This window comes from Henckelia pumila, chromosome 4 (genome assembly GCF_033568475.1).
Source record: "Henckelia pumila isolate YLH828 chromosome 4, ASM3356847v2, whole genome shotgun sequence".
In the NCBI taxonomy this organism is placed as follows: domain Eukaryota; kingdom Viridiplantae; phylum Streptophyta; class Magnoliopsida; order Lamiales; family Gesneriaceae; genus Henckelia; species Henckelia pumila.
In genome coordinates, this window is record NC_133123.1 from 78,079,933 (window position 1) to 78,096,969 (window position 17,037).

The 17,037-nt window shown below is 35.3% G+C and overlaps 1 protein-coding gene and 1 pseudogene across 3 annotated transcripts; one reads left to right on the forward strand and one right to left on the reverse strand.

The window, feature by feature from the left end:
• Positions 1-2,359: 2,359 nt before the first annotated feature.
• On the forward strand, positions 2,360-10,170 carry LOC140867703 (transcriptional corepressor LEUNIG). Of its 3 annotated transcripts, XM_073272752.1 has the most exons (20): positions 2,436-2,514; positions 2,601-2,651; positions 2,824-2,936; positions 3,378-3,475; positions 3,559-3,668; positions 4,310-4,735; positions 4,812-4,900; positions 5,210-5,288; positions 5,375-5,450; positions 5,741-5,790; positions 6,201-6,503; positions 6,663-6,836; positions 7,600-7,845; positions 7,930-8,065; positions 8,461-8,570; positions 8,708-8,857; positions 9,030-9,185; positions 9,278-9,394; positions 9,490-9,696; positions 9,818-10,170. In XM_073272752.1, the coding sequence occupies exons 3-20, from the start codon at positions 2,905-2,907 to the stop codon at positions 9,959-9,961; spliced, it is 2,703 nt and encodes a 900-aa protein (XP_073128853.1). In that variant the 5' UTR covers positions 2,436-2,514; positions 2,601-2,651; positions 2,824-2,904; the 3' UTR covers positions 9,962-10,170. The 3 variants fall into 3 exon arrangements, with proteins under 3 accessions (XP_073128852.1, XP_073128853.1, XP_073128851.1); XM_073272751.1 differs by lacking the exon at positions 2,601-2,651 and having other exon boundaries at positions 2,360-2,514; XM_073272750.1 differs by lacking the exons at positions 2,436-2,514; positions 2,601-2,651 and adding an exon at positions 2,527-2,600.
• Positions 10,171-10,376: 206 nt separating this feature from the next.
• LOC140861295 (T-complex protein 1 subunit eta-like) lies at positions 10,377-15,776 on the reverse strand (annotated as a pseudogene).
• Positions 15,777-17,037: the final 1,261 nt, after the last annotated feature.

The window sequence follows — 17,037 nt, forward strand, 5'->3', positions numbered from 1 at the left end:
TAGTGGAATGCGACACACATAACTCTTATTCCGAAAACAATTGACCCGACATCTTTGAAAGACTTCAGGCCTATTAGTCTATTCAACACTTGTTATAAGATCGTTGCTCTGGCGATCACAAACAAATTCAGGCCTATTTTATCACGGATCATTGTTTCGTACCAAAGTGCATTTATTCCAGGGAGACTTATTATGGACAACGTCATTATGGGATTTGAGGAAAATTTCATCCTACCTCATGAGTTTTACCCCATGTGATAGGTGGAAGCACATGATTGGTCAAATTATGCGGAAGACCAAGTCAGGTTTTGCGGCTTAACAAATACTGATCAGTCTATCCAAGTGGTTTTTTTCCTCCCAAGTTCCGGCCCTTTCGTCCATTTGGTCAACTACCCCAAATCGTCAAATTTTGCTGGTCCAAGTTGTCAAATACATAATATCAGAAGGTCATATCTTTTTGGAGAGTAGATGAAACGATGAATCATGAATCAAACTTCATCAATCATCCAAGTTCCAACGTCCTTTCTAAATGGGTTGGGCCAGTTCGTAGTATTGATTCCTTTAAAATTTTTATGGGCCAACCCAATAATTCACTCAAAGTTGCGTGTGGCCCAATAACAAATATGCCATGTTCCTAGACTCATATTTAGCGCCACCAATTTTATCAACTATATAAAATGGAAGGAGACATGGCATGTGTTCGTATCATAATTAAGTACTCTCGTGCACGCACATACTTGTAAAGTTCGTGTTTTTTTAAACAAAAATATATTTAAAAATAAATTGTAAAATTTAAAAAATACAAAAATATAGTGTTTCATAAATAAATAGTCACTAACACACAACAAACACATCAATTTTATAGGTGTGTGGCGTTTTCATAAATACTGAATTAAGTTATGATATAATCATAATTTTATATCAATCAGGTTTCACCAATTAATTGAAAGTTAGTTCATTAAATCTATTATAATAATATATAATAAATTTATAACGATGATGGTTTTATATGCTAGAATTTAATATCTAATCCCTCTAAAAAGTAAAAATAATTGTTGAAATTCAATTATCATAAAAAATATGTCAGAAACTAGAAAAAAATATATAAGAACATCAAAATTAATTATTTTCGAGGTCTTTCACTTAATTATATAACTAGTATTCCGCTGCACGCGTTGCGTGCTCGTAAAGACAATAAATAATAAATTATAAAATTAAAAAAATAATAAAAAAATAAATAATAAATTGTAAAATTAAAAAATAATAAAAATATAACGTTTTCCTAAACAAATATTCACAAAAAATATATATCTTATAAATTGAGTGTCATATTTGTAAATAAAATAATATCAAATGGCACAAAGTGAACTTTTAATGGTTAGAAAAGAGGAAACCGTATAAAATGAATATTTTGCCTAATAATTTTGGTTTTATTAAAATTTAAGTTAGGAGATAATGATGATTTCAAATCAAATTTTACCAATTAATTGAAAGTTTGTTAATTAAAGGGTCTCTACTTTAATAATATAATATAATAATAACATATATACATGACGTTTTAAATAAAAAAAATTATATTTTTCATGGTATTTCCAACTCCATAATTTATTCACGTGATATCCAAATGTATAATACAATTGACGACGTTAACTTTAATCGATAACATTTTTTATTTTTTCCATATTCATAATCGTAATTTTTCATTGGTATTAATTAACCAATACAAATAATTTCATTTTCATTGCAAAAATATTGATTTGAAGCAAACTGTCCACACACACACACACACACACACATATATTTTTAATATATATACTTAAATTTCCAAAACATTTAAGAATCATAAAAAAATAAAAAGTTTAAGAAAAAGTGCATAGTTCCAGAGAGATCCAAAACAATTGACTTTGGCATATTCACTTCAATATTTTAAATTCATTATATTTATTGTTACATTCCAATACATAAATTTTATTTCAATGTTCATGTTAGAAATCATTTACAAACTCTTGTGCCTTACCAGCAAACCCAATGGATCGATTTTAAAACACAATAATCACAGGGGGAAAAAAGGAAAAAGAAAAAGAAAAAAGAAAAATGAAAAAAATATATTTAAAACGTTAAAGGACTTATTAATAAATACACAAAAGTACAAGCCCCTCGCTAAAAACAGTGTTAAAAAAGCAAGAGTCTAAGCAGAATGACATTTCAACCCAACATTCAGTCCTAGAGTTGGAGCGCACCTCTCACAAACGTTGAGATTTATTTCCTCTCAAAAAAAAAGAATCAAAGGTTCTAATATGAAATTTGGTAATATCAGAGGGGTAAAATGTAAAAATGAGATTATATCAATATTATTATTATTATTATTATTATTATTATTAAGAAGTTGGAAGATATCTGCAACAGCCTCTTCAATACACCACTAAAGTTAATCATCAGAAGAAAAAGGAAGGAATTTCTTCATTCCTCTGCAAATAAATTATCTACAAATCTGTTTTTCTTCTTGGGTTATTGGTATTCTCAAATCTCTCTTTTGTCTTTCGGTCATTTTATTCAAGAAAATGTACAAAGATTCATTTTTTTCCCTTTGAAATACCTAGGTTGGGGTGCTCGCCAGTTTGTATTGCTTACCTCATTTGTTCTTTCTTTCTGTACGTTTGTTTTATCAAGAGTTATTGGTCTTCCCTTCTGAATCTATATGGTGTTGTAACCGAGTGACTTGGGCTTTTTATGTTTATTGTCTGTTGTGTTGATATCGAGAAGTATTTTTTCTAACTATTTTTTTTTCTGATTTGAGCGTTTTTTGGATCAAATTTATTACAGAGACCAAAGGGTTGGAAGTAAAAGTGTAATTTGTTTATTGGAGATCTGAGTTGTGTATTCTGTTCTACTGGGCTGCCAGACATGTCTCAGACCAACTGGGAGGCCGATAAAATGTAAGGTTTTAGTTTCTTGTGTTCCAGTAATCTTTTCCCGACATTCCCTTCTGCCTGTTCTTTTTATGTTTTTTTTTTATAAAAGGGATTTTCCCCCCAAAAATCCTTCATGTAAAGATTTATGTTCTTGAGTCGTCTTGGTTTGGTGAATTTGGATACCCAGGTTTAAGCTTTTTGGTACTTGTCTTCTCTGTGCCTTTGACCTTTCGTGTGTGTTCCTGGGTTCTTGTGATGATTGTGGAGCTTCGAGTGTGATGATTGTTGAGGTTTTAGTTTGTAGGAGAGGGATATTAATTCTGTCTTCTATTTTGTCTATTTGGTAATTTATGATTAGAATATTGTCACTTCAAAAGTTTATTTCGCAATGTTCTCATTCGGGTTTTTTTGTCTCCCCCCCTTTTTCTGATGTTTTATGCCGATTTTTTGGATCTCTTATTACAGGCTGGATGTGTATATTCACGATTATTTGGTGAAGAGAGATCTGAAGGCATCTGCGCAGGCATTTCAGGCTGAAGGAAAAGTTTCATCTGATCCCGTTGGTGAGTACAATGAAAAATGAGTAAAAAGAGTGTGTTCCTTATCTCAGTGTTTGCTTCCTTCTAACTAATGGATATTTCTGCAGCAATTGATGCTCCTGGTGGGTTTCTCTTTGAGTGGTGGTCTGTGTTTTGGGATATATTCATTGCCAGGACAAATGAAAAGCACTCAGAGGTTGCTGCATCTTACATCGAGGTTTGCGAAAATGTTTGTCCTTTCAAGATGGATTTACTTTCACTGTCTGAATCTATCAGAAGCAAACTATTCTGATGTCAACTTTATTAGGAACTATTTCACTAACATTTGAGGTGGCTATGCTTCACTCCCTTTTCTGGACTTGGTTTTGGAAGAATTTTCTCTGTTGTTTTATTTGCCTATGACATGCAGAATGAACTACTGGTTGACAGATAATAGAATACATCGTTCCAAGTTTGTATAATGTGCAGTGGATTTCTAGCTTCTCCTGCCCAGACAGTTGTCTGCTATATGATTTTGTCTAATTTCTTTAATTTGTTTGAGCACGTTTCTTCAAGAGTTTCTAATCAGTATGTTTGACTGAATTCTTTTCAACTGCATTGCTCCCTACAACATCACGAGTAGAAAATTTTCTGCATTCTTTCGGTCTTTTGCACATTTTCTGTGTTCTAAGCATCAAAGCTATCTTCAAGTATCAAAGCCATCTTCAAGTATTTGTAGGAAATGGAGTCTTGTACTGTATTCACAATTTGGAATTCTGACAGCAGTCTAATTGTCTAACTACACTTGTTCTGGAAAAGCAATAGAGACATAATGGTGCTACGGTCTGACTACTCGCTTCCCTTATTTGAAAAATGCAGACCCAATTAATGAAATCAAGAGAGCAGCAACAGCAACAACAGCAACAGCAACAGCAACAGCAACAATCTCAACAGCCACAGCATCCACAGCAGCAACAGCAGCACCAAATGCAGATGCAGCAGCTTTTGTTGCAGAGACAGGCTCAACAGCAACAGCATCAGCAACAACAGCAACAGCAACAGCAACAACAACAGCAGCAACAGCAACATCAGCAACAGCAGCAACAGGCTCAGCATCAGCAACAACAGGCTCAGCAGCGTCGGGAGGGTGGCCACCTCCTGAATGGCACAGCTAATGGAATTGTTGGAAATGATTCTCTGATGAGACAAAACCCTGGCACTGCCAATGCGCTTGCAACGAAGATGTATGAGGAAAAATTAAAGCTCCCTGCTCAGAGGGAATCTTTGGATGATGCAGCCTTAAAGGTACAAGTTACTCTTAAAGGTATGCATACATTCGTGGTTTAGTTTCAGTTGATAACGTTATGGTATTTATCTTCAGCAAAGATTTGGCGATAATGTGAGTGGGCTTTTGGATTCGAATCATGCCTCAATCTTGAAATCAGCTGCTGCAGCTGGCCAGCCTTCTGGGTATGTTCACCATGATATCAACTAAACTTTCTTGTTTGTCAGTTCAATAAGGTTGGACTGCAGGTGTCTTACCTCTCAATTTGTTGTCTCTAGTATGTGCTGTTGTATGTGTACAAATAAGAAGCTTGTATGTATTTGCTTTACATTTGAAGGAGTGGACTTTGCCAACCTCCTGGTTGTACCTCTAAGCTTTGTATTAATTCTGATCAGTTTATTGAGAAAAAAAGATGGACGTCGAGTAACTATTTCTGGAATATCAAGCATTGATTTTTACTTCTACATTCTTATGTGAACAAAATCCCTTTTCAGGCAAGTGCTACATGGTACAGCTGGTGCAATGTCTCCCCAAGTACAAGCTCGAAACCAGCAGTATCCAGGGTCTACAGTCGTCAGTATTTTATCCCTTTGATTATTTTTGGAAATTTTCCTTGTCATTAGTCTGGAATACCTTTGTTTGTACAATTGCTTAAACAGGAAATCAAGACTGAAATGAATCCGATACTGAATCCCAGAGCTGGCGTTCCTGAAGGGTCTCTAATTGGAATTCCTGGTACCTTCTTAAACGCTTTTCGGGTTTGAGTTACCGTCATTGTTGTATATTTATTTTTCTAACAATGTGGATAGGTGGATATTGTTTTTTTTGTTCTTATTCACTGTAATGAAGAATAATATGTTGTTGTAACTTGAGAGTAACTTATTTAACACATGTTGGAACTTGGAAGGGTGAAATCAGCCTAAGTAACATATAATAGAAACAAAGTTGTGCCATGGAACAGTAACTGATTGCATTGCCTACGACATGCTGTAGTTAATTACTTAATTCCATTTCTCTTGTTTTAGGGTCCAATCCAGGTGGTAACAATCTGACATTGAAAGGATGGCCGTTGACTGTAAGTATACTGTTGATGAATCTGTAACCTCTTGTTGTTTGGTAAAACACTACATGATTATGATGCAGTTCTCAAAGTACTTCTATGCTTCTTTTAACTGTGGAATGCACTCCATGTTGATGCCTCACCTGAGTGATGTTCTGCCATATAATTTATCATTTCTTAGTGGAGAGGTCTAAGGTTGAATGACATGGTCGATCTACCATTCTGTTTCGAGGCTCTTAGTTGGTCTAATTACATTTCCATTAGGTTTTTGTTCACTGAGAGACAATAAGCTCTTTTAAATCATTATTTTTTTGAAGCTGGGAATATGTATTAGAAATCCCTTTTGCATATTCAAACACTCGTCAATTGCCTCTTGTTCAGGTTTTTTGCCTGCTAATCTCTTATTTTCTTCCCTAATTTTGCAGGGTCTTGAACAGCTTCGCTCTGGGCTTCTCCAGCAGTCGAAGTCATTTATGCAGGGGCCTCAACCGTTTCATCAGTTACAGATGCTAACACCTCAGCACCAACAGCAGCTTCTGCTTGCACAACAGAATTTAACTTCACCGTCTACCAATGATGCAGAGAGCAGAAGACTGAGAATGCTTTTAAACAATCGAAGTATGTCCATGGGGAAAGATGGCCTTCCTAATTCTGTCGGTGATGTGGTTCCTAATATCGGGTCTCCTTTGCAAGCTGGTATCCGTGCAGATCCAGATATGCTAATGAAGGTGACTTGTCTTTCTTCACTCAAAGTTTGCTGTCTTGTTTTCTTTTTGGTTGATTTCACTTTCACCTTCCACAGAATCTTGCTCGAAAAATCAAGCCTTGCTACTGATCTCATTTTTCCTGGATTATATACTGAATGAAATCTTTCATTCGTTGTGCAGTTGAAATTGGCCCAAATACAGCACCAGCAACAGAACAATAATCAAACACAACAGCAACTTCAACAACTTGCTCTCTCAGGTCAGCAGCCTCAGAGTTCGAATCACAATCTCCAGCAAGCTGGAAGTGTTGCCGGTGATGGCAGCATCTCAAATTCTTTCCGTGGAAATGATCAGGTATTCTTTCTATATTCTTGGCAATATTTATCTCATATCCTGTCATATTTTATAATGCATCTAAAAAATGCATTATTGGATTACTTGTCTGTTGCAGTTAATTGGCACTTTATTAAACTATTACGAATACTGATTAATATTTGGTGGTTATGAAATATTTTCTGCTTGATTAGCTATTGGTTGAAAATCTGACGGTCAGCAATATTATCAAGCATGGAGCACAACGATGTATTATCTACTTAGACTACAGAAATTTTTTTTGAAAAAAGAATTAGGAAGGGTGTTAAAACTAAACCTCAGGGTTTCCAAAGTGTCGTCGCGCACATTGGACAGTGAACTCGATGGTGAAGCATGCCTTCGATGTTTGTAGATTGTTCTTGGGCTGTTGGGCTCTCCTATTCTGCTAAACTTGGGCTGAGAATACTTCAAAGTTTCATAAAAAAAACAGTGATAATAACAACACAATTATCTGCAGAGTCATACCACATGTATAAGGGGCCGGCGAATCGATGGTGCTCGGAGATCATGTATGTCGGTACAAGTGATACCGGAAGTAGACACATGAAGTATATGGCTGACCCAAGAATTACACGGCCTTTTTTGCTATTGGACAACAAAACCTATGTTACACTAGTTATACCAAAAGCTCTTGTGCCACCAGAAAAACAATTCATAGATGTGGTTCTTATGAATCGTTAATTTTATGAAATATATAGTTTAGAGTATCTGAAGATTCCTGACTTCGGCTTTTATGAATTTCAAGGCTTCTAAAAACCAGACTGGGAGGAAGAGAAAGCAGCCTGGGTCATCTTCAGGCCCTGCTAATAGCTCGGGAACTGCAAATACAGCTGGTCCATCTCCAAGTTCAGCTCCCTCAACGCCCTCCACTCACACACCAGGTGATGTAATGTCAATGACTGCTTTACCACACAGCAGCAGTTCTTCAAAACCCCTGATGATGTTTGGAGCTGATAACACCGGTACTCTTACATCTCCATCAAATCAATTGGTGAGAATAGTCATCATGTTAGCATATTTGGTTGTGATACTATTTGATACAACTGAATTTTTCATCGAAATCCAATTTTTGCAGTGGGATGATAAAGACATTGTGCAAGCTGATATGGATCGCTTTGTGGATGATGTTGAAGACAACGTGGAGTCTTTTTTGTCCCATGATGATGCAGATGCCCGAGATGCTGTTGGCCGCTGTATGGATGTTAGCAAAGGTAAGTGAAAGGCTTTTGCATTCAAATTCCTCGAAATTTCATTATGATTTATTGGAATTTGTGATTAACAAGCATTTTTTTGAGTTGATTTTACCATATAAAGTGCACTTTTCTCTTTTCTTAAGTTTATTAATATGTTCCCTTCCTGCTGATGCTGATTTTTGGACACAAATATTTTCATGTGGATTTCTAAATTGTTTACCAAAATTTTTTTGTTTGCAATTGATTTTGACCTCTTCCTATGGTTGATTGTGTGGTTTGATTATAGTTAGAAGCTACAGCAGTCTGAGATAGCTCTTAAAGGGAATAACAGAGTTTGAATCTTGGAGAGAAATTTGAGTTATAGTGTTTGAATGGATTTTCGTATGGTCTGATAACGAGTTTATGATATTTAGGTTTCACATTTACGGAAGTGAGTTCTGTCCGTGCCAGTGGTAGTAAAGTTGGGTGTTGCCACTTCTCATCAGATGGGAAGCTGCTAGCTAGTGGCGGTCATGATAAGAAGGTAAGTGCCAAGAGTTCAGGAAGTTTGGGGATTCAAGTAACAAATTTTTTGTGTTCGTCTAACTTGGGAAACTCAAGGAGCATGATGCTAATTTTCTTGCTTGTGAAAGTAATCTGAAATGACCTAAATTGTTGCAGGCAATTTTGTGGTACACGGACACTTTGAAGCCAAAATCTACTCTTGAAGAACACTCGTCACTTATTACCGATGTTCGCTTCAGTCCAAGCAGGGCACGCCTCGCAACATCTTCTTTTGACAAAACTGTCAGAGTCTGGGATGCAGACAATGTTAGTTGATGAATGATGTTACTGTACCTTGACAAGTGATCGTGTTGAAATTTCTTATCTATACATAATCATAATCATCCTGTGATTTCTAGAAGTTCAATAATTAGATAATTTTCTTTTCATTCAATAAATTTTTTTCCCACTAAGTGTTGAGACATTGAGTTGTATGCAGCCTAGCTATTCACTTCGTACCTTCACTGGTCATTCTGCGGGTGTAATGTCACTGGACTTTCATCCCAACAAAGAAGATCTTATCTGCTCTTGTGATGGTGATGGTGAGATAAGATACTGGAGTATTACTAATGGTAGCTGTGCGAGAGTTTTCAAGGTAAAAATAAATTAATAAAATCGAACTTGTATACTAAAATGTTTCGGGAGGAAATTTATTTAGCTGGACCTTTCGATTCTCTGGTTCAATAGGGTGGGACGGCCCAAGTCAGATTCCAACCCCGTCTTGGAAGATATCTTGCTGCGGCAGCAGAAAATGTTGTATCAATACTGGACGCAGAGACTCAGGCTTGCCGGCATTCACTAAAGGTTCGTTTATTCCCATCGTAGAAATTTGATTATTTTATAAACTATATGCTCTTAATCATTCGCAAATGAATTTGCATCTGTTGATTTTATGTTAGGGTCACACGAAACCTATACATTCCGTTTGTTGGGATCCGTCTGGAGAGCTCTTGGCATCTGTCAGCGAGGATTCAGTGAGAGTATGGACTTTAAGGTCTGGAAGTGAAGGCGAGTGTTTACACGACCTCAGCTGTAATGGCAACAAATTCCATTCCTGTGTTTTCCATCCTACGTATTCATCTTTGCTGGTCATCGGCTGTTACCAGGCAAGTCTGAATATAATTTTTTTTGTAAATGACATAAATTCACCATGAAGCATATACCATATCATATGGGACAAATGCCCCAAGATCGATGTTTCTGAACAAGGGTTTGTATTATGTTCAGTCAATGGAGCTTTGGAACATGTCTGAAAACAAGACCATGACTCTCGCTGCACACGAAGGATTGATCGCGTCGTTGGCCGTATCAACCGTTGCAGGTATGGTTGCATCTGCTAGTCACGACAAAATCGTCAAATTATGGAAGTAGTCCATGGATTGTTGTATTCCGGGCATAGTTTGAATCAAAGTTTCTCACCGGTGTCAATGTTCTAATTTGATCTTGGGAACTTTTATGTAGTTTCATGCAAACTCAGAATTAGGAACTTATACTGTTTGTTTTTTTTCTAAAGTTTATGGTGTCGGTTCTTTGGACAAACCAATCAGTAACCAATTGAATGGATTTTGGGTTTGCTTTGATCCTCCTAAATATCAATATACTACGGCATATTTGCATAAACATTTGGAGCAGTTACTTTTTCGATTAAAAAATTAACGATTCCATGTGTCAAATCAGAGGATCTCGTATTTTTTATTCTCATCTTGAATGAACCTTTACAATTTTCAGCAGTACAAAAATAATGTCATTACTTGATGGTGCTTAAAACGTATTCTACCATTTCAACTTGAAGTGAGTATTGTTTCAAATACATTTAAAAAAATGAACTCTTTATTACCAACTAAACACGGTAGCAATTGGAACTGAAATTTAATAAAACATCACCTCAGATGAGATGTATGTGATAGTCCTAAATTCTGTCCCAAGAAAGCATATCCCTGTATTCTAAAAAACGATACCAATCAACAGTCAGCAATCTTGCTTTTAGAGCATAAGATAAGATGTCCAAAAGCCTATCGTCTCCTCATTCCCCGACCACGAAAAGCAGCTCCACCTCGCCCCCCCTGCCACCCATGGCACCGGCAGCAGCTTCTCCTTGAGCGCTCTCGGACTATGTTGAAGGATTAAAAGGGTAATGAAGATCATATCGTCCAAGGGACAGGATCAAGTGATAGGTCCAAAATTCAATTTACCTTGGGGTTTTTCACTGTCTCGTCAACACTTGAGATCAAGCAAGCTGCTTCGGTGGCAGCATTTATGGCATTAATCTAAGGAATGACAAGGTTAAGAAAAAATAAGGACCTCTATATATGATGCATATCAAATAGACCATGCCATACCATTTCTCAGAGTAAAGAAAGCTTAACATACCTTCAGAACTGCTGGTTCCCATACGAAGTTGGCAAAAGAATCATCTATGGTCCACCCTCACCTGTTTTACATAAAAAGACAGCTACTTAGAGGAAATAATTAACACCGCATTTACCTAACGGGTTAATCAATATGACAATAAAGTTTGGCATGCAGTATTATAAACCGATTAGAAGCTAACCAGATGGTAAAGCATGTTTCTGTCTCAGCTTGTTCAGAACATCAGTTGCATCAAAACCAGCATTATCACACAGCTGGCGGGGGATAACCTGGAACAACTATATGATAAGAACAAAGAGATTCTTGCAGTGCAGTGAGATTTGACATACAAGTACATTCTTTGCCTGATTATCCCATGTCTTGTTTTCACAAGGATTAGCTCAGCTATTCATACTGGTTTATCTTATTATGATGCTCTTAGTAAGAACCAAACAGAAGCAATCTTATTAGTCATTTGCATTACATGCATAAATCTTCCCAAAATATCTACCTCAAGGGATTTTGCATATGAATTTATAAAGAGCTGGGACTTCCCAGCGATTGTGCGAGCATGTTGTCTCAAACATCGGCTTATTTCCATCTGCAGACACCAGAAACTTTAAAAAATCAAACCGCAATCGCCTTCAGTGGCAAATGTTTTTCCTCAAATGAAGAAATTAAGGATGTTCTCAAAGATGGTAGAGAATTCTTACATCAATAGCATCCCCACCAGCAACTACAGTTGAGTTTCTCAAAGCCCTTCTTGTAACAATCATAATTGCATCATGCAAACTTCGCTCAGCCTCCTCGATAAACTAAAATATTGAGACCAACAATTAGTGACTGGTGGTTGAATCATGTATAATTAGCAAGGATCAGAATAATCAGAATGATCACAAAACCTGATCTGCTCCACCACGAAGAACAATTCTAGCGGTCTGACCAGATGGACATCCACTAAAGTAGTGTTTGACAGGGACGGTCCAAAGAAAAATGAGGCCCGTGGCGAAGATTAAGTAAGAGTTTCTTACATTAATTTTAAAAAAAAATTGATATTTACACTCAATTTTTTGTTATTTGCACTCCATTTATAATTTGTAAATAAATTTGCACTCCATTCTACACATGAATTGGAGTGTAGGTAACACAAAATAAAGTGTAAATATCAAATCTCATTTAAAAAATCAAATATAATCGAGCTACACGAAATTATCTTCATATTTTGTGAATATAATTATGAAATTATCCCCAAACAAAATCACATTGAGCCATCAAAACACACAATGTAAGTCTTAATTTAATGTAGAAGTAGTTAATTTAGCCATTAAAGATAAATTAAATAAAAGTCTCAATTTTCAAAATGAAGTTTCGAAATTCGTACCTTCAATCCATAATTTTCAACCACGACATGAAATTAACTATAAATATTAAAATATAACATTAAATTAAAAATAAATTGAACGAGTCATAAGTCAGATTTTAACGCACACAGAGGTCAAGAAGAAATTGGTCGAACATCAAGCTATAAAAATCAATGTCAAAAGTGTGAAAAGTGATGGTCGACGAAAAATAACGCCAAATTGAGAGGTGATAAACGAAGCAAAAATTGAACATATTAATTTCGGTGATAGCTTAATTTGTTGTTGACAATGTTTAAATATTCTTTGATTTTTTTTAATAACTGCTATAATATAATAATAATTAATTGAACTACATTAATACATAATATTTATAATATACATCTATAATAAATTTTTTAAAAAAATTTGGGGCCCCACTGGGCAGGGCCGCCCTTGGTGTTTGAGAGAGCTTTTAGTAAGCATTTCTCAGCTTTTCCTTCACAAAATTTTGAAAATTTGAAATTTTATGAAATTTTGTGGAGGAAAAGATGAAAGTGCTTCAAAAAAACTCTCTCAAACACTACCTAAATATGTTAAACCGCTAATTTCCAACTTCCCTATCCTCAAATAGGTCACAAAATCCCAGAACCTTTTGAACAGGCATAAAATTAGTGGTCAGCTGAATTATAAGTATCATATAAATGTACCTTCAAAAAAAAAATCATATAAATGTAATGTTGAAAAGTGCTACACGTGAAAATGTTAGATAAATAGTCTTCAAGAATGTGACTTTGCTTTGAACGTGATTGCACTGTCCATCAGGAAATTTGACCCCCACTATGTTGCTACAGGAGTATGGCAATTCCCACCTGGATATTCAAAACAAAACAAAGTTTATAAATAGAAATTTTTATAAACTTTCCCAAAGAACAGTATAGATGAATTTAATTGCTTCAATTCAATAATTTTTTTAAAGGAAGAAAACTAATGCCCTCGTTTCTAAATGAGGCTTATATAATCATTGAAAGAACTCGTTGAAGAGACGGTTTCTGAAAAAAAAACATCAAATGAAAAAGTTGCACCTATACAATGAATGGACATCCATTCATTTTAAACGTTAACTGCACTTTGAATCTTATTATCATTTAATTTTCGAAAATTGAAACAATGAAATTCGAAAATAAATAATGATTAATGCAATAATGTAGAATTAATATCTTTACTATTTAATAATAGCTGAACTTCTTATAAAAACTACTTTGATTTAAATGTAAAAATCCCAAATTAGCCCTCAAACTTATTCATTATTGAATTCAACGATAAAAATAATAATGTAAAATTGATTACCCCAATTATAATGTTCTATCCCCACTTTTTCAAACTTCTAAACGTCACTCCCCAACTTCTATTTTGACTTTTTCCTCCGTACAATTTTCACATGCTTCTTTTTTATTTCTTCAATTAAGGAGTATTTGTAATATTTTAAATATTACAATACACACATGGCTAGTTTTAATGAATTCTACCCAAGTGCATCTTTTGACATTTAAATATTATATATATATTTAAACTTATTTGGTGTTCATCTCTTTATTAACTCATCATCTTCTTCTTTCCTTTTCAACGTGGATATAGTATTACTAACTATATCCAACAGGAAATGCTATCAAAGTAGATCAATCTAGAGTAGGCATAACCACTGGTAGTTTAGAATCAATGTGACCAAATGCAAGGAAAACAACCTCATCAATAACGTTGTTTACGGTTGTCTGCACGTACAGTTCCACCAGTAGCTGCTGCAACCCGTTGCATATCTTCTTCGGCAACACGACCCGCACAAATTATATTACGATCTGCAAAATACTACATACCAAAAAACTTTTTAAACTCTTGTTGCATGAGTGCTTGACTAAATAGCGCCTTTTCACAAAGTCGCTAATATATGTCAAATTAAAGCAACCACAGAATGAGAAAAAAACATGGCGCTAGAACAAAAAATTCACTGACCGAAACTATAGAAAAAAACATCACATGATATCTTCCATCATCTAGCAAATAAATCAAATATACTTCTACACAAAATGTACAAACTCATAATTCTCAAACATACATGTATCGTGAAAAATAGCACTCACTCAATTAGTAAGAGATCTAAAAGATGACGATTTACTTACCAGCAATATTCTTAAACATAAAATACTGAAAGTAAACATAAACCAATACCTATGTCCCAAGGTTGCCAATAGCGAGCCGTGACAGAACAATTTCAGCTCCACTCTTCTCACACTTGTCCAACTTGTCATAGATGGTATTCCACTCTGCTTCTAAAATTGATTGATACTGTAACGGATCTGACAACCTATGAAAGATTTCCGAGTAAATGTGAGCTTTCTCAAGACTTTGGCAAGTGCTTCATATATAAGAGCTGGATTAAATTCAGAAGATGCAAATTTCCTAACCTTATCTATGCATTTTCTTTCTCTAATTTTAACTCCAACTCTATGTTTAGCAAAAGTATCTTGGGATTTACAAACTTCTTTGGTTGTTGCTCAAAACCAGCATACGAAAAAGTCTTCTTGAAGGCAACACCATTCACAAGAAAAGAATCTCTCATTGTACCTCCAGAAACCTGAAGAAGGAATTCCATCAGGAGAAAAATCAATATTTAAGAGCCAGAAGCAACAGATGGAAAAAAAGCTCTGAATGCAGAATGCAAAATTATTTAGTGATCCTGATCCTGATTGCCTGTAGCAGAAACACAATTTTGGAATTAAACAGTTCGAGCAACATGTCCTCCCATTTAAAATTGTATAATCACAATAAGTTGAAAGACAATCATGATACTCTCTCACACAACATAGTTAACAATGATTCTATCAACCAAATAAACTAAGGGAAAATATTTAATACAAACAGTACTATCCCTATCAAATTTAACAAGCAAGACTGACAAAAACTTAAGAGTAAATTAAAAATTACCTTTTTATTCCGATCATATTTAGCCTGTCATCATTCCCTATGGCAAGGACTGCATCTACCATGCACCATTGTTGAGAAAAATTCCTTTTCACTACCAATGAGCTTACGTTGTACGTGGCAGCACATTTGGCCAGTAAACTCTTCTTTTCTCACAAACTTTTTTCCTACTCTATGCTAACAGTTAATTCTTTGATCTTCTCAATTGCCTGTTGGAATCCACAAAACAGTAGAAATATGTAAGCTAGGTCCACGCCAAAATCAATCGAGGGAAAATCGATTTTTAATGCTCACCAAGTGAGCAGCTGTGCCGTGCGGTAACTCCGTATAAGGTTTTGAGAATGAACTCCATCTTCGATAAAAAAAAGGCTTGGCTTCCTTCAAAAATTCTCCTGCAAGCAAAACTAAAAGGTAGCTCCATCATTTGAAATGGTGGTGTTCCCTTTCTCATCAGCATTTGGTCCAAGAGGCAATGGACACTCTTATGAAAGATCGAGCTTACTTACCAGCATGGCTGCCATTGTCAGATTGTACGAAAGTCGGAGAAAACCAAAATGTTTAAACGTGAGTACCCAAAATAATTTAGAAAGTAGACATACATTGCTACGGGAACGCGAAAAAATAAATCCCTACAAATATCAAAAAAAATTTTTAAAAAAAAACAGATCAAGACATCCTGTCCATAACAAAAAATTATTATTATTATCCAATTTGATATTTTTTAATCTAAAAAAAAAAATTAATATTTGTAGGGTTAACAATTCATTCCCGCATAAGACAAAACAAAACAAAGCAAAGCAAAGCAAAGCAAAACCCTCGCCCGCCTTGGGTACAGTGTTGATGGAAGCAGGGAAGGAGGAAGATAGAATAAGCCAATTGCATCTCGCGATTGGCTACCATATTTACACCTACATCAACCGAGTCCAAATTTGTTGCACTGATTTGTGCCATCGGACCCAATCATCACAAACCAGGGTGGATACCTTTTTACAACATCATTCTGGTTTTAAAATAATGTCTTTTGAATTGGTTTGTTGTTTTCGTGGATCCATTTCCGACAAATTTAAGGATTAATGGATGAATTCATTGGGAGTGGAACAGCTGCTTACCCCCTGGGTGCGTTTTTCTACTGATTTTCTTCACCATGCATCTATGGTTGCAGGGTGGTTCTTTTTTAACACCCAACCAAAATGCTCTCAGAGTTGTTGAATTGGACTATATTGCTTTCACTCCTGAGGCTGTTCGGAGCATGTTATCCAATTCCACAAGCCTCCAATCGTTGATCTTAAGATTTTGTGAGCTTCCCATCAAATTACTTGTTCATGGTCCTCATGATCTCCAGTTAAATAATCTAACTCATTTTTATATATCTAACTTTAGTATTGTGAAATTGTCCTTTTCTCACGTACCATTGCTGAAAACTTTAGATATCGAAGTACTTCCTCATGTATTTGAAAAAACCGCTGAATACCACAAGTGCAGCTACTTGTTTGAGGTGCATGTGACAAATCTCTTTTGCTATTAATTTATTTCCTTAGAAAAAAGTGAAAAAAATATTTTATATAGTAGTGTTTGCATTTGTCTCAGGGATGCAAACTGGATCGAGTGGTTAGCAACCTCAGATATTTAGTGTTGATATTAATTACAAGATTGCTGCCATAAGCTTGATCTGCTGATGTATTCCTGGATTCATGCCCCCTTCTACACAAGTTCCAACTATCAATGGTATTCATTTATGAATATTTGTGGCTGTATTTATTATATTGGTTCTTTGTGCATTTA